This window comes from Barbatula barbatula (assembly GCF_947034865.1).
Source record: "Barbatula barbatula genome assembly, chromosome: 18".
In the NCBI taxonomy this organism is placed as follows: Eukaryota; Metazoa; Chordata; class Actinopteri; order Cypriniformes; family Nemacheilidae; genus Barbatula; species Barbatula barbatula.
Genome location: NC_136781.1, coordinates 9725563 through 9750757, shown reverse-complemented (window position 1 = coordinate 9750757; position 25195 = coordinate 9725563). Strand labels below are relative to the sequence as shown.

At 37.6% G+C, this 25195-nt stretch overlaps 3 protein-coding genes across 3 annotated transcripts; all 3 read left to right on the top strand.

Annotated features, from left to right (window-relative positions):
• Positions 1–124: 124 nt before the first annotated feature.
• wnt8-2 (protein Wnt-8a ORF2) lies at positions 125–1677 on the top strand (the record flags this gene model as incomplete). Its single annotated transcript, XM_079479452.1, has 6 exons — positions 125–189; positions 295–328; positions 414–552; positions 645–770; positions 876–1018; positions 1126–1677. 6 exons carry the CDS (start codon positions 125–127, stop codon positions 1675–1677), a joined length of 1059 nt encoding a protein of 352 aa, XP_079335578.1.
• Positions 1678–4089: 2412 nt separating this feature from the next.
• Positions 4090–9119, top strand: lcp2b (lymphocyte cytosolic protein 2b). The gene is made up of 15 exons (XM_079480388.1): positions 4090–4342; positions 4975–5037; positions 5130–5176; positions 5536–5601; positions 5690–5718; positions 5820–5854; positions 5939–6137; positions 6232–6311; positions 6423–6474; positions 6559–6654; positions 6734–6809; positions 6896–6953; positions 7100–7174; positions 7413–7568; positions 7734–9119. The coding sequence occupies exons 1-15, from the start codon at positions 4259–4261 to the stop codon at positions 7857–7859; spliced, it is 1242 nt and encodes a 413-aa protein (XP_079336514.1). The 5' UTR covers positions 4090–4258; the 3' UTR covers positions 7860–9119.
• Positions 9120–11771: 2652 nt separating this feature from the next.
• foxi3b (forkhead box I3b) lies at positions 11772–14498 on the top strand. The gene is made up of 2 exons (XM_079480436.1): positions 11772–12543; positions 12668–14498. Exons 1-2 carry the CDS (start codon positions 11949–11951, stop codon positions 13219–13221), a joined length of 1149 nt encoding a protein of 382 aa, XP_079336562.1. The 5' UTR covers positions 11772–11948; the 3' UTR covers positions 13222–14498.
• Positions 14499–25195: the final 10697 nt, after the last annotated feature.

Here is a 25195-nt window from a genome sequence, read left to right as displayed (position 1 = left end):
AGAACGGGAATGCAGAAACAAAAGGTATTCTGCCTTGTAGCTCCAGAGTATAAAATCCATGACGGAACATCATTTCTTACATCACTGCGCTGTCTGCTTTAACAGAGTATTTCGAAAAATATAAATGGCTTACTTTGTCCTTTGCATCTTAATGTTTATTTCCGACAAGCTTCCCTGTGGGCACACATGGTAAGGATGCGTTAGTGGATTTCAATCATTAGTTGTACTAATGGATACATAATTACGTTTTGATAACGTAAAATGCGTAATTTGTTTTCCATTTTCGATCCACAGGGCAATAAACAATTTGCTGATGACTGGACCCAAGGTAAGCTACTGTTTGTTTATAACGAATGCCTATTAAAATTCCGTTTAACTACAGTACTGAACAGCCCCTTATATTTTACTTTTAGGCGTATCTTACCTATGCAAGTAGTGTCCAGGCGGGTGCGCATAGTGGGATACAAGAATGCAAACACCAGTTTGCTTGGGACAGGTGGAACTGTCCGGACAGCGCACTGCAACTTTCTACTCATAAAGGATTTAGAAGTGGTAAGATATAGCCTACTAAAATAATTGGGAGTGCACTAAATTTGAAATATTAAACCATGCTTTAAGCTGATGTATTTTGTGTACTTTCTCAGCAACGAGAGAGACGTCATTTGTCCATGCAATAAGCGCAGCCGGGGTGATGTATACTTTAACCAGAAACTGCAGTCTTGGAGATCTAGACAACTGCGGATGTGACAGCTCGAGGAACGGTAAACTCGGTGGGTATTATTCATAAAAAAGTATTATAATCAAATATTCAATAATAAATACAAATATTAAGAGTTAATGTGTATCTCTAATTGAAAGGCTTTTATTCATTTTAGGAGGTCGTGGTTGGCTTTGGGGAGGATGTAGCGATAACGTGGAGTTTGGAGAGAGAATTTCAAAACAATATGTGGATGCGCTGGAGACCGGACAGGACTCCCGAGCTGCTGTTAATCTTCATAATAACGAAGCTGGTCGTTTGGTAAGTCGATCTAAAAACAATAATTCACAGCCTGCCATTTAAAGATTGAGTATAATGCCATATATGATATGTATTGCTTTTAATAATACATCATTTGTGTGTTCTAGGCTGTAAAGACGACCATGAAGAGAATCTGTAGGTGCCACGGAATGTCAGAAAGTTGCGGAATGCAGACATGCTGGATGCAGCTATCTGATTTTCGTGAGATTGGCAATTACTTGAAAGTCAAGCACGACCAGGCTCGGAAACTCGAACTTGACAAGAGGCGCATGCGCGCAGGAAACAGCGCAGACAACCGCTTGGCCATGGCAGACACGTTCAGCTCCATAGCGCGGACAGAGCTCATATACTTGGAGGATTCGCCGGATTATTGTGCCAAAAATCTGAGCCTCGGCTTTTCTGGCACAGAGGGTCGTGAATGCGTGCAACACGAAGAAAGTCTAACACAGTGGGAAAAGCGCAGTTGCCGCAGACTGTGCCACGAGTGTGGTTTTCGAGTGGAAGAGAGGCGCACGGAGGTAGTGAGCAGCTGTAACTGCAAGTTCCATTGGTGTTGCACAGTAAAGTGCGAAAACTGCTCTCAGGTCACTGCCAAACACGTCTGCGCGCGGAGACAAGGCGGCGGACACCACAGACGCAGACCTCGCGGACCAAAATAAAACTCAAAAACAATTTTTTTATGTATTGAAAGAACACTCTGCATGCACTTTCTAATATTTGTGATTTCTGTATAGATTTGTTTATAAATTAAAGTATTATAATACAATTAAACAAGTGGTATGTGGTCTCTCTTAATTCATTAAAATAAGTCCAAGTTTCTATATCTATCTATCTATCTATCTATCTATCTATCTATCTATCTATCTATCTATCTATCTATCTATCTATCTATCTATCTATCTATCTATCTATCTATCTATCTATCTATCTATCTATCGTAATGATTCGTTGAAGCGCTGCATTCCAGACACGCGCCGTCCCCGAGAAAAAGAACTTTAAAGAAATGATCGGGGGCTCAATTAGTAACACAGTACAGGGCGTTTATTTAATGAATACTCTTGAGGGGATTAACTTTGTCACACTTGGCACCTCGCCCCGGGTGCCTTGACTCAGTTGCACTTTGATATGCAGACAGAAAGCTGTCACTAGCAAAAGTGTAGACAAAGCCCGTAGGAAACGCAGCCACGCTGAAAGGTGTTTGGCATGATAATCCGCCATACCGCTGTGTCGGTGTACATAATCACACCTGCGGAAGTCACCGCAATGCATGCAAATAAATCAAAGGCAAGGCACCAAATTCAATTACTCGTCATTACGGAGTTGGGAAGAGGCGTATTTTTCCTAAATAAATCGAGTGACTGTACAGCAGTGCTTTCAACAGTGCTTTCAGTGACTGTACGGTGCTTTCAACTGATTATATAATTAGTTTGGCTTTCTATATGCATAGTCAATTTTCTCAGTGGGACATGCCATAAATCTGCCAAACTGTTTGGCCTGATGAATGATGGGATATTGGCTCCAGTGGTGGTCTTGGCTCAGAAGGGGGTGGAAGGGGGATTAAATGGACTATATGTCAAATAGGTAACTTTGTTTCCTGTGGGTACTTATCGTGCTATTACAAAACATGATTTGACTTTGGTGAGGACATAAAGTAATGAACACAACAGTGCCATCCTTATGATTTCAAACACAAACTACAACAGTGATTGTCACAGAATATTATGCTATTGCTGATCACATCTGTTTGGTTTTAAAATGACAATATCTCTGTAAAGTAGAAGTCAGTAAAGAAACTCCAATCAACAGAAAGTGGTTTTGTTAAATACTCCTTCAGTATAGAATGCTCATTTGCCTTTCAGGATGTTGTTTTCCCAGGCCACCCCGCTGAGCTCTGATGAATAAAAGACAAAGTGGCCGTCCCCTCAAATACAGTACCATGTTGTTGTCATCTCAACCATGACCCCCAATCCCATCCCCTCCTTGTCTCTTATTTTACTAACCTTTCATATGGATAGAATCAGGTTGTAATCTCAGTGCAGCCCTTTGGTTTACCCACATCAAAACCCCAGCACTAACAGTGATCCCAGTCTGTTCCACTCCACAAAAGACCTATTTCCTTTTAGCTAAAGGATTCCACTTGCGCATGACAAAGAGCAAGAATGCCATGTTTCTTCATCAGAAGGTCTGCTCTGACACGCTCTCCATCAAGTGAAATGTTGAATCGTTGACATGTGTTGCATTAAAAACGGTTTGGATGTTGATCATTCTCAAGCAAGATCGGAAGTGATCACAACTTATGGATCTCCCACTTTAATTATGTCAAACTTATGGATCTCCCACTTTAATTATGTCAAACGTATGGATCTCCCACTTTAATTTTGTCGTATTGTATGGTTCTCTATGCTGAATCAAACCAGCACATACAAAACTTAAAATAACACAACAGAAATATTCAGAAATCTCACTAACACGGTTGAACATAAATGGTGGCAAAACAAGGGAATGCGATCATTAAGATATCTTTAACATCTAAAACATCCTGCAACCAAAGTCCCTTCTGCTTTTTATGAGCTAAAATGCAAGTCTATAGTTCTTTGCAAAGCCCCCTGTGAAGGCAACTACTTTACTGTGGCAGTCCTGCTGGCCTGCGGCTGACTGATGAGTGCCTTCACCTCTCTCACCTTGGTGTTAGATCGCATGCTGTTCTGTTCTCAAAAGGAAAAGTTTCCTTTTTCTGTGTTTGTAAAACACAATGCGTAACAGGTGAATGGGCAGCATGCATGAAATGCATTGAAGTCTGTTAGTCTACGCATCTAAAGTGTTGCTGTAACTCGAGATTTACTTAAAAACTATGCTATGAACATGGACCCCTCACCAATTTTGTAACATATACACAAATGCATGACTTTGCTAATACAGGATGACTAGAGCAATGCTATAAAACCTTAAAACGTCACTTCCACATTCATGTTCGTTAAATACAGAATATATTTCATATTTTGGACTAATGCACACTAGGTAATGCTCAACCAACTTTGCACGTCTTTGATGATGAGATACTTCCTCTATCCAAAGTAACAGGAAACACAGAGAGCCGAGACCGTGTTTCTGCATTGTCAACAACACCGTGACTAGCCATTCTCATTAAAGACGGACTGTAACAGCAGTCATCGGCTTGCTTTATAATTTAATACTCAATCTCAAGAAATAGTGGTAATTGTAGGCAATTCAGGGTTTCATATGACAATGAGCTTTGAAAGTGTACCGTCCAGGTCAGAGGTGATGGGCTGGAACTTTTCAAGCCTGGCTGACTATCTCAAAAAAGTGAGTATTACAAGATGACTGTATTTTGCATTCATCAACACATTAGATTATAAGTAACTACGTATTATTATAATTATCTAAATTAAAAGCCGAGTTAACCCTTGTATTTTTTATATCGACTATTCAACAATAATTTTAATGTTAATCTGTTATTTACATATTTAATATGTTAAACTTTTTGCCTTTGAACAATATCATAACCTAATAGCCACTTAGTATTGAAGCTTGTGCAAAAACATTTATACGTCATCTCTCATTTTTCACTGTTGCTCTTCAGTTGCAACGCTTCAAATGTGGCTATATATTGTCATGCAATGTATGTGTGTGTTTGTGGTTCCAGTTTAACTGTCTAACTATTTTAGTAGTCTTGCCTCGCAATTATTGTGACAAATGCACTGTCATCTCAGAAACTTAAACTGCCTAAAAACAGATTAAAATGAATGTGGATTTTCATTTTTGGATCTGCTCTTGTACAGTTTTTACATTGCAACTAGTAAATAGAAAAGTTGTTGGCTAAACAGCTTTTGTGTCTGTCCCTTTAATGCAAGAAAGAGTGGGAAACTGTTCAAGACCGAGCTGCAGTATAAAGTGTGACCACACATTTTTTTTCTGTTTTACACTTGTTTTATCAGATGAGACTGTCGGGGTGTGATAGAGTAGTTATGAAAAATAACATGAGTGGTGCAAAATTCTTGGTGAGTCCTAATGTCTCTTAAACAGTTATTTATATAAATATTTCTAAAGTACTATTACAAAACAAACAACTCCTATTTCTATTTTGTTCCAGAACATGTCTGATAAAGACCTCAAGAGGTTTCCCACAGCACATATTCCGTAAGTTTTAATGACCCACTGAAGCGCCTTGTGCAGATATCTTTGATGCATTGACGTAATTTCCACAGAAATGGGAAGTTGAAGTTTGGTCCCTCCCCCTTTTAAAACAGACAGTAGTTTGTCTCACAGCCTGGAAAAAAGTACAGAATGATGTTATAAAAATGAATGATTTCAATTGGACGATGTGAGAGACATGTTAGTCACCTAAAAGTACAATCATGCAAGCCTTCAAACATTGGTAAAACGGTTACAATATAATCGGCTTGATTAAATTAAACGATTTTCTGCAATAGAAACAAATTTGTTAAGCTTTTATCATCTTCATCATTAAACTGCCTTTATTTAATCTTTACTTTAAGATTTATCACAAAGATCTGCAAAGATATTAATCAGAATAATAAACTAAAGAAAAATCTGTTTAATCGGTAAGTTTACTTTATGATATTATATTCAATTATAGTTTTATTTGTATAGTTGTATTGTTTAATAAGAGTTTTTCTTTTGCTTTACCAGATCAGAACTGCCAATGCCTCCACAGCAAGGTAACCTTTGCACAGCTAAAAAATGTGCATTGAAACTAATTAAGCACATTAGCATTTTACAGTGCAACCTAAACATTTTGCTCTCTTTGACACACATTTAGAATCTAATCTTGGCGGTTGGGATTCTGATGAATTTGTGAGTGGTTATTTTTTTGTTAATGTCCAAAAAAATAATTTTACCATGCATTAAGCTTGTACTTTCGTGGGATTTATTTCAAAGGAGCCAGAAGAGCAAAGCGACAGTGACTATGAAGAACCAGATATCAAAAACTTTGAAGACGACAACTATATTGTTGCAGACGCCTGTAAATTAGATGAAGACAGCGGGGATGATTATGAATCTCCCCCCACTATACAATCTTCAGTTATACCAAGTAATTTACGTGTCGCCAAGCCTTTGGATGATGGTGTATACTTTGGTAATCCATTACACTACTGTTATTCCAAAATATTAATCTTTGTGCACAGGTTAAACACACATAAGCCTTCTATTTTGTGCGTACTTTTGTGTAGGGAGGGGCTCTCTTGGTTCAGCTGATCAGACTGCTAGGCTCAACAACAAATCTGAATCCTTACCCAGGGGGCATATGAGTGTATGTAATAAATGTTATGCCGTATTTACAGAGATGATATGCATATTTAATGCTTTGTGTAACTTTAGGGTTGTTGTTTATATTACATCGGTTTTCTTGTAAATATCTAAGGCTATAGCACGACCAGATCCATCTCCACACAAGCCTCTCCCTCCCTCTAAATGTAAGTGAGTTTCATCTTAAGACATAGACCCTACCTATATTTTCACAGCACGGTCTCTAAATGTTCTTGTTATGACATCCATAGCAAAACCTGGCCCGGCTGTGCCAATGGTAGATCGCAGTAAGAAACCTGGTCCATCTTTTCCGTCAAAAAAAGATTCCAGTTATGTTGGCAAACCAGGTACCACAGACTATCCAAACCTATTAAACTATTTGATCACTAAATATTTAATTTAATTGTCATTTCTTTATATCTGCAGCAAGAAATAGTGCTGTAAATATAACTAACAACTTACATACGGTTTCCACGCCGATGGGGGTTTTACCCACACCAAAGTAACAAGCCTTAATCAACAATTTACATTAATTGTCGCATCAATACCATGTCGATATCATTTTGATTCTGTAATGTTTCAACACAGATTTAACTCACTACAGAGGACGGACCTTCCTCCACCTGCAAATGTGATGATGGGGCAGGTAAAGACAAATCTCACAGAGAGCCTGCACATGCACAAAACAACCACAAGATGGCACTGTTGTTCCGTGTGGCCGTGCTGTTTCTTTAAGAAGGAAACAAAACAAACACTGTGAATTAAAGGCTATAATTTTGTTGTACACATTAGGACATGGATCCTCAGTGGTATGTGGGTCAACTGACACGAGGAGAAGCAGAAGTTGCCCTTAGACAAGCAAAAAGAGTGAGTCGTTTGAATGCTTCAAGAATAATTGTTTGTTGAAACCAATTTAAATCATTTCAATAAATCTTATAAGTTATAAGGTCTCCTAAAGAAATATCACTCAGTAAGTAATATTCACACAGCACTTAAAATAGCATGCCAATAAGGTTCAAGAAAGTTCAGTTCAACTTGTTAAAAGGTTTTGCAAGTTCTTCAAAACATGTCAACAAAATAAATCGATATAACCTTTTCCTCTCAGGATGGCTCTTTCCTGATAAGAGACAGCTCAAAGGGATGCAACGAGCAGCCGTACACACTCATGGTGCTTCACCAGCACAAAGTGTACAACATCCAGATCCGTTTCCTTGGAAACAAGGATGGCTATTCCCTAGGCACAGGCCTTAAAGGCACCGAGGTAATGGCAGCTGATGATTTTGACACATGTCTGTCATGAATGATGTTGTTATTAAAGACCACAGTAATGTCAGAGCCAGGATTGGGTTTTAAATTTTAAAATAGATTGCTTTCATTGGTTCAGGGAAAACAGACAGACATTCTAAACCAATCAATTGTGTCCCAGAATTTCCCCAGAGTTATGGACATGGTTTACCATCACATGAAGAACCCACTGTTTCTAATAGATGGAATGGAGCGTGGAGCTGGACCTCAGGGACAGTGCTGTCTCATGCACCCAGCAGGTTTCTAAGCCGGACAGTGGATTGAAATGACACAGAAAGTTGATCACGTTTAAAAATCAAAGAGACTTTGATGGATTTCAAATGCAATGCATCCATTTTAAATGTATCAACAGACTATTTACACACTTGACAATGTACAGAAGCACTTATCTCTTCTAAAGATAATACAATACAGCTGAATAAGTAAATTATATAGTCTGGTAATATTCAATCAGTTGTTTCAAGCAGACAAAAGTGTGTAGTTTATAAAAGGAAGATACTGTACCTTTTTAAAACAGTTTAAATGCTAAAACCATAAAGCAGTCTTACATTAAACAATGTACATTTGTCTATCCCAAAATAAAATCCTTTATTCAAAATGAGGGACAAAATAGGTTCGAATAATGTTTACTCATATTGATCTCTGTGAATTTGTCTACCTATATAGTACACATTGTAGTTACATTTACATTTTTAATCATTTGGCAGATGCTTTTATCCAAAGCGACTTACAAGTAGTTTTTTTACAGTGACACAGAGCAGTCAGGGGTAAGGTGCCTTGCTCAAGGGCACTTCAGTCATGACCTGCTGGCACATAGATTTGAACCTGCAACCTTCTGATCACAAGCCCAACGCTCTAACCCCCAGGCCACAACTGACCACATTAGTCTGGAGACATACCTTTTTATCAGGGTGTGTGAAGCACACAGTCAGGTTACACTGCAGCAGCTGGGTCTTCACTGAAAAAAAGCGTGTAGTGGTTGTATGTTCAGCACGAAGAACACAAGCACGTTATAGCACAATATTCCATTGTGACTAATAATTCAAGGTTGAGGTTAAGTTTACTGTAATCAAAGTACAAAAATAGAAGCTCTCTGTTATGTACTAGACAAAGTTTCTGGCACATTCAGAAAAATACCAAGAAAATATTTTAGTCTGTTGTCATTTTGCAGTAATCTTAAGTATGGCTATTTATCCCTCTGAGGTTTTTTTTTCTCCTCCAAAGGAGTATTGGGTTCCTCGCCACCGTTTGCATACTGTTTTGCACTGTTTGCCTGGCCAGGGGGGCTGCTAGAATTTGATAGTCTTATTTAATTAACACTGCATATAGGAATTTATTGTGTGTCTGATATTTGACCTGTGTTTTGACTTGCATAACCTTTTATGTTTTACTTATAGTCAATGTTTTCTTGTACAGCTGCTTCGTAACAATGAAAATTGTAAAAAGTGCTATATAAATAAAGCTGACTTGACTTGACTATAGCAGGTCGTTATATGAAATTTACCTTGAAAAAGTGACAAACACAATTGTTGTGGACGTGTCGCCCTTCTTTTTTTCCATGGAACTGTCAAACCATATAATGAAATGTATTCAAGCTTAAGTAGGATTACAACGCTTAAAGTGATAGATGCCAATATATATGATACAATAAAACACGATAATGACAGCCCTGGAGGATTCAGTTAGGTTCTGGGTGCTGATATGTTTGTGTTAGATTACTGTCATAGCTATGACTTTTGACTAACTGCCGCCCTTGGCAGGGATGGCACGTTTTCCCCTAAAATATGTTCATGCAATAACCTTTTGAATGCTACCAGAACGATTTCTGCCAACACTGTAAATAAAAGAACTATTAAACTGCCAGCATATTTCAGAATTGTTAAGACATTATCCTGCAGACGGTCCAAACTTTTTAAAGTTTTTTTTACAATACTGTTGTACGTATGTAAGCATAGAAGGATTAGTTGCAACTGTCGACAAGATCATTGAAAAATTTGTTGTATTACCTTCCAATTGCTCCATAGATTCCGACATTAAATCCAGCTCTCTCAAAATATAATCCAGGCCAGCTGTAGATCTCTGTTCACTGCTGTTTACGGCATTTCCATCAAACTCCATCTGCAGGTTTATTACAGACACAGAGGAAAGTCTATTTTATTACATTTGAACTTTTACAGACTTCAGAATGTGAAACACCCAATGAGAACATTTAGAAAAGGGACACAATCCCTTAACAGAAACAGCACGAGGACCACGTTCGGCTAAATCTGTTGCATTTGTAGTCTTTCCAAACGTGTAAACAGAATGATCCATGTAACTCCAACAACTAAATTGTTTGACAAACTCGTTTTGAATAATCTGCATAAAGAAGCAATGTCCTAAACAGAATTAAAGGTTGTTATCTTTATGTGTTGTGTGCAGATCTAAGATATTTATCTGCTCAGAGTGCACTTTATGCCTTTGATCTGCAGCTAATCACATGTTCTCTAAACAAACACATTCAGCGAATATCTGAGCTTAGAAGTGAAATAGGTTTAGGCCACTATTTTGGATTCGGTAACAGATTGACAATCAGAACACACTGGTTTTGTGGTAACATTTTTTATTGAGGTGTTAGGGCACAAATGATCTCAAATGACAGTTTAACCACCAATACATGACAGTTTTGAATCACTCTTTCTAATGTAAATCTATAGCCTTTGACACGTTAAAATGAATCCATTGTTGGGGAATAACTTGGCAGAGCATCAGCAGAGCAAGATTCTTGATCCTGTCCAGCTTCAGGGCCACAAATAACAGCTTTGCACTGAAGGAACTCGTTTTCGAGGTTCCTAATGTTCTCATGAAGATCCAGACTGCTCCGCAGCACCACAATGTCATAGGCCATCCATGACAACTTCACTGAGGGCAAAACAAACAAAAAAACTATATTTAAACTGGGAATCCCCCTTTCTTCACGAGATGTGATACACTTTTAGGTGTCTACCTGAGATGTTCTCCATTTCCTCAGTCATCGTCTCCAAATCTTGGTTCAGTTGTAAACTCAAGCGATTTAAATCCTCACATAATTTCCCTCGCGAAATATCGTCAGACATCTGAAAGCCAACGTACTAACGTGAGCCCCGCTTGGTTTTGTTATTTTATCTATAAAATATCTATTCGTGATGAATTAGCCTACAGATGTCGGGGAGTAAAATTTGTACTTTCGCGATCGAGGTTACTTGTTTTATAAATCCACATACACACGGTATCCAAAGAGAAGACTTTTTATATCTAAATAATTGTCCTTTTGTAAATTTCTGTAATAAAATAGTTGAAATTCAACGTTACCTTTGTGGCCTAGTGCAATGCTGGACGGCTTTTTTAATCGTTTTCTTGTTTTACACAGACTGCTGCTGGCGTCAGATGTAACGGCTCTTTTGCGTGAACGCGCACACAACACGTCCAGTAGGCCTACGTGCTCGCGTTTTATGTAAAAACGGGATCCACTCGAGCGAACGATTTTAATAATAAAATATTTAAAGTTGTCCGTTATTATGATAGTTCTACACAACGCGGTTCAATGACAATAATAAGTATGATACTTTAAACAGTAGCACTTTTAACATATTTTTCACAAATAACAAATTGTAAACATGAGACAAAAACGCACAACGTATTATTTGCTTGATTGTAATTTGTTGTTGAGTGGAGGACAAGCCGAAAAAGTGCTATTAAAAATGAAATAAAATTAGAAATAGTCACTTTTAAAATGCCTTAAATATGTCATATAAATGTATTTTATATCACCTTTCCTATGAGATGAAAAAGGTTGCCCTTAAGAAAAAAAAAACTATAAATGTTTTTTCAACTTTAAAATAGAAATAATGCAATTCCAACATTACAGAATATGCATTTGCTTAAATGTTTTTGGTTAAAACTTTCTATGCAATGTTATAAAAAGAAGAAATAATTTGCGGTTGTAACAGAAAATTCCAATGTCAGGCTGAATGCCTGCAGGTTACCATGATGCTACTGGTTTGTTTTGAGAGGAATGAGTGGGTGGCTGGTGGGGGTGGTGGGTTGGTGGGAAGAGCCTGAACACGTGGAGGATTTCAATAAGGTGGGACTAAGGCGGTCCTTCTTATGCATAAATAAAACAGGTGCAACAGGTGACAATGTTGTTACAGCAGAAGACAGCGGGAGAGAGGACACAAGCACACTGTCAGGAAAAAATTCAGAATCCTTAAAAAAATCCTCGACCACAGGACATCAAATTAAGAGAAGCCTCACAGAAACCTCAACAAGATCTCAACAAACTTTGAGACACAGGTGAAGCGCCGCGGATCACAAAGCTATGACGTCCTATGAATCTCAAGGTCAGTCTCCGACAAGATGTGGGCCTCAGTTTCCCAGCTTGGGACAGGAACCTCCCGAACTGAGTCTCTACAATGACAGCTACTATCCCCCTCCATCACTGCCGAGTCCTCAGCGAACAAACCCTTCCTCGTATGAACTTGGAGACTATGCTGCCTCATCTCCTAACCCCTACCTGTGGTTCAACGGCTCAGGGATGAACAGTGCTCCTCATCTGGGTGGAGCCCCGGGCCCTGTGGGACCCCCCTTCGTTCCTCAGCACTATGGCATGCAAAGACCCTATCTGGGTCCTGGGGGAACAGGTGGACCTGGTGGCGAACTGAGCTGGTTCTCCATGCCCTCTCAGGAGGATCTTATGAAGCTGGTTAGGCCGCCTTATTCATACTCTGCTCTCATTGCGATGGCGATACATGGTGCGCCTGGTCGTCGACTGACTTTAAGTCAAATCTATCAGTACGTTGCTGATAACTTTCCATTTTATAACAAGAGCAAAGCGGGATGGCAGAACTCCATTCGGCACAATCTTTCACTGAACGACTGCTTCAAGAAAGTTCCACGAGATGAGGATGATCCTGGTAAGTGTTTGAATTTTTTATATATTTTTTATTTTATTTAACAATTAATACAACTTTTGCGGTTAAAACAACCATTGTAAGTTACTGCAAACAAAACGAATAAGTCCTCTATTTTATCTTAAAGGCAAGGGTAACTACTGGACCCTAGATCCAAACTGTGAAAAAATGTTCGACAACGGCAACTTCAGACGCAAGAGAAAGAGAAAGTCTGACAGTCTCCTAGAAAAAAGCGGCTCTGGGGGCAATGTGAGCTCAGAGTCAGGAGACAGTAATGGCAGGGGCAGCCCGAAAAACCAAGCTTCTGACATCTCCACCTCCCCTGAAAAGGGCCCTTCTGCGGGACCGTCCCCATGCTTGAGCAACTTCCTTACCGAGATGTCCGGTGTTGCAACAGGATCACTGGATATTGAAGGAGACACCATGAATCGTCCGTTTTCTCTCAGTCTTCCAGTGGACGGAGCACAGAGAGCTTCACAATCGACAGGTTTTGGCACCTACTCCCCCAGTTCTGCAGTGTCCGAATGGGCATCACCTCTGCCCCAACCCTCGTCCATCTCCCCTACACCATCCCACTCCACTTTAGGTTACAGCAGTCCCCTCAGTCAATTTAATGGCCATTTCTACCCCGGTTTGAGCTCGACCGGTATTCTTTACCCTCGGGAGGGCACTGAGGTGTAGAAGCATGTGACAGCATAGACAAGCTGAGCAATCGATTCACACTACAGAGTCTGGGGGCAAACCGAAGGAAAAAACTGTTGTTTTCATGAAACAGTACACGCACAACACATACTGCTGTTGGCGATCTATAACCGAACTCCTTTGTGATTCCTGTGGGTGAAAGATACGAATGAATTCCCACAGGAATGGTCTAGTCAGCATGAGATATGACAGGCTGACACTAGCAAAGGCCCCCGATACCAGCAGCTCTGATCTGAGGCCAGCTGCTGACATCAAGCCGTTCTGCACAGCTATCTTACTCGAACTCATATTACTGAACCTGAATTTAAGCACCTGTTAAGAACTGATAAATCACATCTAATGCAGGCGGAAAAATTCCAGAAAAATGCATACAAATGCAAATACAAGTCTTTTATTTTGACAGCCTTTTGTACATAATTGTAAAGTTGAGTGTGTTTGAATGTTGGAAGGTATTCTTTGAGGGGATATATGGCCTTTTTTAAATAAATGATTTAAAACAGTGTTGTATAATTTAACTATTTATAATGAGGGAATGCTTTCTGATTTTTTTAAATAAAAGATTTTAAACACCATTGAATTGTATTGTTTTTTTGAATTCTGTTTTTATCAAAATTCTTGGTTGCCTTAATTCTCTCATTAATTGTATCAAATCAATTTACTATAATTTAAATTAATTGACCAGTTATAAGTCGGTGTAACTTACAGAAACAAGATGATTGATGTTTATGTAAAAAAATATATTTTGCCATGACTTATTGATCACATAAAGTGAATTAAAAAAACTATTATTTGAATAATACTGCCAAAAATTAAACACAGCTCGAGCCGTTGGGATTTTTAATGCAAACCCTGACTCAGATTGAGAAAAGACATGAAAAACAGATGACCTTGTAAGAAATGGAACTTGTTTCACCAGGTCACTCCAACTGTTGTCACTTCTCGCTTTTCTTTTGTTGTTTATTATGGAGGCTTCTGCTGAGCCCACAGTTTTTGGCAGTGCTTCAAGCGTATCTACAATTTTTCAGCATTTGTATTAATGCGATGATTTCAAAGGATGATCTGTTGATAGCACAGCATATATGTTTGATGTTTTTTTAGCTGTAATTCATCGATGACTGATGTTTAGATTCCATTGTTTTCTACTATATTTTCCCCCGTCACTTTAAATGTGTGTAAAGCAACTATGGATGTTCAAATGTATAGTAAAGTAATGTCTTTTTATCTGACTTTCCTTTGTATTAAATGATACAGACTATAAAAACAGATTTCTGTGCAACAGACAAACTGAAATTCTTGCCCCTGGAGCAATTTCAGAAGCTGTGGTGCTGTGTGTATACACATGTGTGTTTGTACTGTAGGTGTCCATAAACATTCTCCTAAACAGTCTACAAGATGGAGAACTTAGTTTGGCAACTTTCAACAAGTTGTTGAGGTCACCAACAGAAGAATTGCACGGTAAATCAGTTGTCTTGACAGAGGAGAATTAATTTGGGTGGATCTGAGAGGTTTTACCTGATTTAAGAGAACGTGCAAGGAGGTACGAATTTTCCACAGACCCTTCAGCTCATATCAAATAACAACTGTTTTGCATAACAGTTCACAGCACACACCTGAGGAGATCACATAATTCAATTTTTAAGAAATTCTCTGTATTGCTTTTCACTTTCTTTTAAATGGGTGGGAGTTCAAATACATGGAGGATGAGGCCTTGAGCAAATTCATGCCAAGGGGATTCTCTTCAGATGAGGAAATAGATGTTGTTTTGGAGAGATCTGTGGATTTACTACTAAAACGTTTTAAGCATGCAAAACACATACAGTTATTTTAGCACGTCAAAGAATAAATTGTGGTAGTGTTTTATCTGAAACTCCTATTGGCCTGTGAACTATAAAGACAAATAATTATAAAATATGCAATAACAGTACAAGTGATACCTCTGATTTTTTATTTGCATATGACATATATTTCTGCCCGCTTTGCGTTTGTTTTGTTTCATGCTATATACTTTACCTGACATACTGTTTAAATTTCGATGCCAACCGAGTACCAGCCTTAAGCAGTTGAAGAACTTGTTGTTCTTTGTACCGTCTGCACTCGATGTGCCAAAAGAAACAGGAGCAACAAACACACTTAAAAAACTGACCAAAAAGCAAATGTAAGGAAAGTTGGCTTTTAGTTGAAAACTCTACACCTTTCACCTAACCGTAATGATGCAAATTACCAACTGTTTATATTATCACTTGGAAGCGCACTGTGCTTTTTTTGGCATGAGTGTAAGGACATTAATGACCGTACAGAGGGTAATTTTCAGTTATTTCAAAGGTGATCCCTGTTTCAAGGAAAGTAAAATATGTAGAACAGTTTTTTTCTCTTTTTAACTGGTGGGCATGTACACAATATCCAAAAGCTAACTGTCAGATAATATATCTGAATCCAAAATGCAGATTTCTATACACTGTAACAGTTTTAAGTACTATCAGACTGGCTTTCAATCTATCTGTTACAGCATGTTATAGCAACTGCTGGACAATATTTGTAACATTGTTTTGAAATGACTGGTAAAGCCAATTTGATTGAAGCAGCTACCTTTTACAGTGTACACGTATACAGGCACGAGAGAATGTAATATGTTAAAGTAGAATATTAAATAAATATGACACTTGTATTATGCACTTTTAAAGAAAGCATTGTAATGTTCTCTAAAAGCAGTTATGTTCTGTTGAATACTCTCTCTTTTGAGCTGCTCCACAGGGCAGGAAAGACGCTATACAGCAACAGGTCAATGTAATCACTGGTTACAAATGCAAATTAGTATTTGACAAATGTACTGTGAGACTTCACTTAATAAAGATATGATTCAGGCTGAACAAACACTCATCGACCACACACTTTCCTGTAGCCTTGGGGAGGAATTATTACTAAAAAGCATAATGTGATTAATATCTATAAATGATCTGTTACACCTGCTGTCTGTTGTGTGGGACACACCTGTCTTTCAAACGGTATCTGTCATTTTGCTTTTCGGTTTTCCAGGAAAATACATGATATCATACTGCTTTAGCCAATAACAGTCTGAAGCGATCACTGATATACAGTAAAAGTACAAAACTTGTCCACATGTCATTTTATTTTTCTAGGTCTTATCATTAAAAATATAATGAAAATCGTTTCTTTTGCGATAGTAACTGGCTGATCATGATAAATAAAGGGATGCTTAAAGGGATACTTCACCCAAAAATGAAAATTCTGTCATCATTTATTTGGAATTGTTCCAAATCTGTTTACGTTTCTTTGTTCTAATGAATACAGAGAAAAATATTTGGAAGAATGCAAGACAGATTTTGCGCCCCATTGACTCCCATAGTAGGAAAATTTACGTTATATATGTTTTGTTCTGTTGAACACAAAAGAAGACATTTTGAAGAATGTAGGAACATCCCAAAGGCCAGTAAACGATGACAGAATTGATATTAGGGTGAAGTGTCCTTTTAAAAGGTTCTTCACAGCGATGCCATATATAATCATTTTTGGTCCCAGAAAGAAGCATTCATTGAAAGGTTCTTTAAAGAACCATGTCATTCTTACCTTTTTATAATCTGAAGAACCTTTTTTCGGACCAAAGGAACCTTTTGAGAAACTGAAAGGTTCTTCAGATGTTAAAAGTTCTTTATGGAACCATTTAAACAAAAAGCTTCTTATGTCATCATGATGTATTTTATGTAGTTTTATATGTTTTTTTTTCAAATATTGATATAATTTATGTTTAGTTAAATCTTTGTAGATTATTTACAGGTAAAACAGGAAATCTATTTTTTTGGAATTATTATAAAATGAGTGATTGCATCTCAGATTGAATGTCTGGCTTTGATACAAAGGTGAAACAATGAAATATATAAATAAAAGACGTTTAAAAGTAGCACATAAAAAATGGCAAATTTTAAAAAGTTTCCAAGAAATTCCTTATGTAATCTTTATACTTCAAAACTAAAAATATAGAAAGTTTGTTTTAATAAATATCATCATCTGCAATATACAGTAAAAGTGGCTGAATTTGTCAAAACATCCATGTACCATCAATTTGTACAGTGGTTTTACCATTAATTCATATCACTGTGTTACAATAATATTTGATTGTATCTTTTCTTTTTGTATAAGCCCATGCATAATTTTAAACATGCCCCTTCATTCTTCCTGCACCTAGTATGGGGTAAAATTCTTAATATTTCCTTTCGGTGTTTGTGTGGGAGAGGATTATGTCAAGGATGAGATTAGGTTGTAGTGCATTCCAGCTTGTGCTGTGTAGTGTTGATATTGTAAACTCTAAACAGACATGAACAAACCCATCAGGACAATGATGTGCTCTGGGGGAGGGGTCACATGAACTGAAATTGAACTGCTAAATATGATAACTGAACTGATAAGCTTCAAGCTTTTGACCTGGTGATTTTTCATCTGTTTCTATGCGTCTGAATTGGGGAACACAGTGCACTGGACGGGAGCAAACCCCCCTGCACCAAAGGGCAATGCACTGCTGCCAAGTTCTAAGTAACACCAGAACCAAAACAGCAACCACACGCTGCACTGTTGATAGCTAAACAGTATTGACTGATTAGTGATGTTTAGTAAACTCAGCCTGAAGATGTCAGGAGAAGAGATGAAGCTCTGATTCAGTGAATCAAGCCGGAGAAAGACCATCTAGTTCCAGGTTATTGTTGTGTGTAAATACTCTCACACACTTCAGGCGCATGCCAAGGAGATGAAATGAAAAGTGGCTGTCCTTGAATTGCTGGGGCTCATGTACACAACTAACCTTCTCCTGCAAAGTCACTTCAACGTTCTTTTGACCTTTGTGAGTTTGATTGATGCTGATTCATTCCTTTACTTCCTTACTCACTTACACATTCACATTTACAGTGCATCGCGTTTATCGATAAACGTACAAAAAGGATAAGTATTCTACGTTAAATATTTTGAAAGAGAAAGAAAAAACGTTTTCAAATTTCTTAATACAATTAAAAACTACTTTCAGAACATTTTAGGTCAACACATTCAGTCTAAAAATGTTATTCAGACTTTAGATTTTAACTTCAAATCCTTAAATCCTCCCATAAATTTAATCAGAATTTTTTTAAGAAAAACAAACAATACATCAACTGAACAAATGAAATCACGAAAAATAGTAAAACAATAGCCTGGATGAGTCGGTGACCGATCTGTTTTACAGGTCATGTAAAAACATGATCCACGGATGAATCCAACAAGTAGAAATCCAGAAATATTCCTTATCCATAATCCAACTTCAGAATTCATTCCCACACGAAATCATCGTTGCTTTTAGATATATTATTCCACATGCAACACGTCTCTGTATGACTGGAAACCACAGCAGTCTAAATGAAGTGACATGGACCAGGGCTTATATAGTATATTTAGTGAAAATAGTGTTAAGAGACAACAAACACTTTAGTGTAATGAAGTGTTCTGTGTTATTTCCCCCTAAAATATTTGACATGTCAACATGACAAAAACAAAACTGGAGTATTAAGGCATTTGGCCCCGACTCTGGAGGCTGCTGGTTTCGTACATCATGGTTGTTTATTAGTTTCAACAGCTAACAACTGAGATGTTTCATAACCAAATATTATGTCCACAGAGCTACAGCCTCACCACATCCTGAGGAATTAGATTTAGACGTGCTTCATGTTTGATGTTCAAAACTTTGATACGCATCTGACTGAGCGTTAGATCTGCTGTTTGCAAGGCTTTAAAATACAACAGAAAGAAAACCAATGTGGAAGCCTGTGCAGGTTAAATGTTTGATGCTCCCCCTTGTGGATGAAATGTGGACAACTGTAATTCAGTGACCTATGTTTTCTGGGTAAGAAACCATTTGGGTGATGGGTCTAGTGAGCCCCTGCTGGTAGCTGTTGGAACACTATCAGGACCCAAAAAAGGCGGAATAGCATTTGCTTAATGAAAGTCACCATTGATATTTTCCTGTCTAGTAAACAACAAATTCACTGTCAGGTCAATATGAGATCAATAAAAACATTAGAATTCACCTGTTTAAAGAACCTGGCAATCGGTTCAGACCAATGAGGTTTATCATGCTTCCAATTCATCTCAATGACAGCTATTAGCACACAGACACATGAATTGTTTATTTTGTCTCAGAGTCAACATGCTGGGTAAAAAACGTGGGTTTCGACTAATGAACCACATTGGGTCATATAGCCTGTGTTTGTTGAGAAAGGATTTTACCATTAACCATGCTTTGCAATTCAATTAACTTATCAAGGCATCAGGACAAAACCTAATACATTTTCTCAGAGGGACAAATGTAATACAGAGGCCAATATTGTAAACGTGTTATTCATATTGATTTGCTACTAAACAAATAAATTAAAACATTTGTGAAATCATCCAAGGTCCTTACACGTATTAAAACCGTAAACATGTTTGCATTTTGTTTTTGTCATGCATGTTGACCTTTACGTTTTCAAAATTTCTATGTCACTTGAATCCAAAATCATTTATGCATTGACGCATGTTGATTTGACTAGTCTGGTATATTCACTCAAGTGCACTTATTTAGCCCAGGGTAAGATATGGTCACCCTGTGCAGCATTCATCAGCATTCACTAACATCCCTCCATGGATGGAGTGGAAAAAGAAAGTCCTATGGAATTAGATTGGAAATATAGGAAATAGATTAATGCCGTGCGCTTTGGCTCTTACCTCATTTACACTGACTGACGGAGATGTAAAGTGGGGATGATTGCTTCCGGGAAGCAACGTGATAAATGTAGGCTGGATGTCACGTTAAATCAAATTCATAAAAATTAACAAGCAAAGGAATGTACATGTGGATCTGTATTTTAAGGTTGAGAATAATAAACAACAACAAAAGTGCATGTTTATTGAATATTAACTGAAATTATTTTCTTAATTGCATTATTTAAGCAGTAAAAACTAAAAAAAGTGTTTACATAATAGATCACCAAAATGTTATTACTGAAACCATTATAAAACTGTTAGGAGTTATCAAAATCATCAAGAGAATCCTAGAAGGACTCGGGTTTTACCGTGTTAAAAAATAATGGATTAACCTGTCAACAAAATGGCTGAAATTACGTTCTTTTCACCTTTACTTGTGGTTGCCAGGTAACTGTCTGATACTTCAATGACCTATCAGTGGGTCGGTACCTGAGGGACAGGAAATTGCCAGTATGTCACAAAACAGACACATGTACATCAAATGGTTGTGCTTAGGTGCAGAAGGTGGTACACTTAAGGTTAAGATTAAGTATTATTTTTATAATTGGTGGATAATACATTTCAAAATAAGAGTTATGAAAAATCAGAGTATGTGTTTCAGAAAATGATAATGGCCTATCCTGTATATGTATTTAAATTTCAAATTAAATTCCATAATGGTTTTGCATTATCAATCTACAATCTAAAATCTACGTGACACTATACGATAAAAGACAATAGAATTGTCCACACTAGACGCGGCGTGACGCGGCACAACACGACAAACCCATTACGAACAAATCGTTGTCACGTTGCATCATGCCAGATGCATCAGGTAGACATGGTGTTACACTAATGCCGGAATATCAAATTCACAAAAATTATTAAAAAATATTAATTAATTAAAATAAAAAAACTATAAAAATGAATATAAAACCACAAAAATGCATCAAATGCAGATATATATCTCTGATTTGTGAGTGTATGCAGTTCAAAAAGGAGTTTCCTTCCCCAGTACCCCACCAGCATGTGATCTGCTTTGAACAGTTTTAGAAAATGTTGAATTTTCAAGTCTTTTGAATGAAAAGCTTTGCTCTGTGAATGGAGAATCGGCCAATTCAATTGTTCATGGAGGATGCTTGTCCAAGCAATGTGTCAATAGTCTTCCCAAGACTGCTCTAATCCTTACCAGCTATTCTGCCTGATTTTACATCCTGCCAACACACTCACATTAGGATCTCCCAGTCCCTTTGTGCCCTTACCTCATTATCAACTGATGTTTTATTCATTCCATTCTTTCCCTCTCTCTGAAATCCTTTACTTTGGGAATTATAGGGTCTTGGGAATTTTACCATTGGAAGTTTTTATACACATCCTTTACTTAAGCCAGTTGCCTGCTAATCTTATTATGTGACATATGTAGATTTATGACAGAAGGCATGTATAAAGAATGATAGGGAGGACAAGAAGGAAATTAAGAGCAAGCCTGCTAGTTTGAAGCCTGTCTGAAGATATACTGTATACCCAGAGAACAAAAACGACAGAGGAATACAAAATAAGGGGAGTGTTTGTTTGTTTACACTCTTTTAAATCCCAATTGTCTAGTCACTGAAGGCTGATGTAGGGTGGATTTCCTCCACACTTTCTCTGATGAATCCCAAATGGCCAGTACAGGTATTCGGCCGCATTGTTGAGATTTGCATAGGCTGAATTTTGATGTTTAAATGTAAGCTTACTGTAAATGTTTTGACTGTTGTAAAGGACTTGTCCACTAACTACATTGCCATAAAAACATAATTTTTTACAAAATAATACAGTGATGTCACAGGTCTGTTCCTACACACTTTCAGCCAATAAGAGGATTAGTACGAATCTCAAATGTTTTTCTTTGCTCTCTGCCACACTGAAGATCATGAGATTAAATGGAATTTGCTGTCCCAACTTTTTCTTACGTCCGAAAATGATTTCATGTGGCTGATGATCTGATGTTTTTAACTGATGTTAATATGACAAAATCCTAAAAACAAGATATTTAGTTCATCATACTCTCGGATAAGCCTAGGATAAACCAAACCAAAACTAATGCCACTTCTCAGCTACGCCGACCTCATCATCCCTGACATTGGGATGGAGACAAGAAATTCTCTCTTTCCTCCTTAAACATAAAACACTGGACTAGTGAGAGGGTCAAAGCGAAAGCAAAAGAGAAAGAGAGAGCAGGAGAGAGAGACTAAGCCATAAGCAAGAAATATTTGAGCAGATATTACAGTAACCTGCATGTCGACCAAACGGTAGGCTGGTATATTTGAGCAAATCTGGAAGCTGCACATAAAATTGTCATGTGATGACTAATGAGAGCATGAGGCACGTATGAGGACATTTCAATTTTCAATCACGTGTGTGAGCCATATTGACACACGGCTCTCTAATAAAACTGTCTAAGTGATGTACTAAAGTGGATAAAAATTAGTCAATTACAAGACTGAACAGCATCCAAAGAGCCTCACAAAAATCAAGAGGAGATAGATAAAGACAACGTGAATTATGGACTGTCTGGTTCAAGGTGAGACTAGAGGTGTTGGAGGTGGTGAGGGGAACAGAAGAGAGGGGTAATAACAGCTCACATGCTGCTGTGATTGGTGGTGGACTGACTTCCCGCCATAAACCTTTAGGGGTCTCGGGTTTGATTCAGACATAAATCACTGGCTCAGACAGTACCATCCAGCACACGGTTGGGCTATTTTTTCTATTTTGTCTAACAACAGCAGAAGAAGAAAGAGGAAACATTTTAAAAATCTAATAATATATGTGCAGAAAAAATGAATATAAATATAAATATATAATATAGATATAAGTATATTCTTTGCCCTGGTCTAAATCTGTGGCCAGTTGCATTGCCAGTCTCACTGACTAGCAGTTAGTTAGGACAGATCAGTCTTACTTTTCAGATTTCAATTAGACCAATCTAACTTTTTATGTAACTGACTTAAAGAAGTTATGTCCAGTCTTGAAGGAAAAAAAATAGATTTAGTTCTTAGATCGTTTATTATCCCAAGTCTGATTGCGATAAAATAAATCTCTTCTACCAGGGACTCCTGGCCAAGATGACCGTAAAAAATGTGGTTCATTAAAACATCATAGTACACAGCAGCATATTAAAAAAATTATTCAAAGAAGGAATAGTATCAGTATAACAGTTGTTTGAATTTGAAATAAATCGCAATGAATAGCATGATAAATACCACAACTTTTTCATAAAATAAAAAGGATGCATGCATATAGATAATATCACCAAAATCTAGAATGGGTTATCATACTCTGTATGTAATTTGCTTTCTAATGCCAAAAGAGAGATTTTATTTTTGTCGAAAGAGAAACACAAAAATTGGTTTGATTTTCTTCACCAAGTAATCTCTAGCATCAAAAGTCAGCTTCTCATCAAGCCATAATCCGAGATATTTATAGGCTGGTACTCTTTCAATATGCAAACCATCCGAGGTAGAAAATAGAAGGCGCCCATGACATTGAACGACTACGAGTAAAAATTATATACTTTGTTTTGTTTACATTTAAAACTAATTTCAATTTTGATCAATTATGCTGTAAAATATTAAAAGAATCCTGAAGGATTTCAATAGTTTGAGGTAACATCATTGTGTCCTCAGCGTAGCAATGCATCGTTGCCGAAGCTATTCCCTTGCTTAAATCATTTATAAAAATAGAGAAAATAAGTGAAGCCATTAAAGACTAATTTGTAAGACTAGTCTAAGCTGTTTATGCAACTGGCCCCTCATCAGTCAGTGCCAACTATAATTATTTATTTAGCCAAATATTTGAAGTTTTGGTATGAGTGCAGTATTCGTCTGTGATTTCACATGTGGTGTGAACAGGCCACGGTGCTGATCATGACATAAGCTATGTCTCTGTCAAACGCAGGGCTGTTATTCTTACAAAAAAGGCTTTTAAACTGCAGGAGCTTCTTACATATGGCTCATCAAACAAAGTCATTACTGGTGCTGCTCTTCTGTGAAGGCTTCATGTAAAAATGGTTTTCTTATGTAAAACCAGATGTGATTTGCACTAGAAGATAATCAAAACTCCAAGGAAACAACAAGGCTTCCCCGAGCCGGAGAGCAGAGGTTATATAAATCAGCTTGTTGAAACATCACCTGTGAGCATCTATGCTGTCAAACATTCCTTTAGCCAACGGTGTGACTACATCATCATTGTGGGTTTGCAGTGTTGTGGGTTTAAAGCCTGAGGATGCTGAAAGGAGTCTGCTTTGATTAGGGAGAACTGGTCAAGCTGCAGGGGAATGATTAAAACAGGACCTTTCACAACCACATACCCTTCGTCTACCACTGTCTTCCATATTTAAGGGAAAAACACGGGATGGACATCTGAAAATAAATTGATGTTGGTTAAGATATAAGGCTTGGTCGGAGGGAATGAGGTTGGGTGTAATAAATAATGAGGCCACGGTCTGTGTATGTGCAAACATGAGAACCGATTTATAATAGCAGAAAATAGTCATATGGTGAAATAATAAACCCTCTCTGAGGGTTCTAGGGAAACTTCGCTAAAAAATATCATTGTACGTATCATGACTTTCTGTATTACTTTTCTCACAATTAAACTGAATAATGACTACGGGTAAACACAAAAAGCAGACATCTGGCTTTGTGAAAGAAAAAAAATTATGACATATGAATAAGCGAGATTGAGAGATAGTTTCTGATTAGACATGGAGAAAAAAGTAGATATTAAATGACACACAACTTCAAAAGTAGCACATGCTGCAAAAAGCAATAACGAAGATGAAAGACAGTGAGATAGAAGAACAAAAAGAGCAAGCAGAATGTGCAATGTCAATTTGGACCAAGGAACAATGATTGAAAATGTAGGGCAGGGGGTAGTTCATTCAAAGCGAATAGTGAGAGGTCAGAAGAATGTTAATGATATTGATTTGACGAGCCGAGCAATAAAGTAGATTCATCTACAAAACTACAGACTAATAGAGATTAACACATTTGTGTGTCTGTGTGTGAGAGAGGGGAAGAGAGAGAGAGAGAGAGAGAGAGAGAGAGAGAGAGAGAGAGAGAGAGAAAGAGTGTGCATAAAATATAGCTAGAGACTCTGGGATAAGGGAGGGGGAATAGGCGAGGGGGAGGGGGAATAGGGGAGGAAGAGAGGGAAT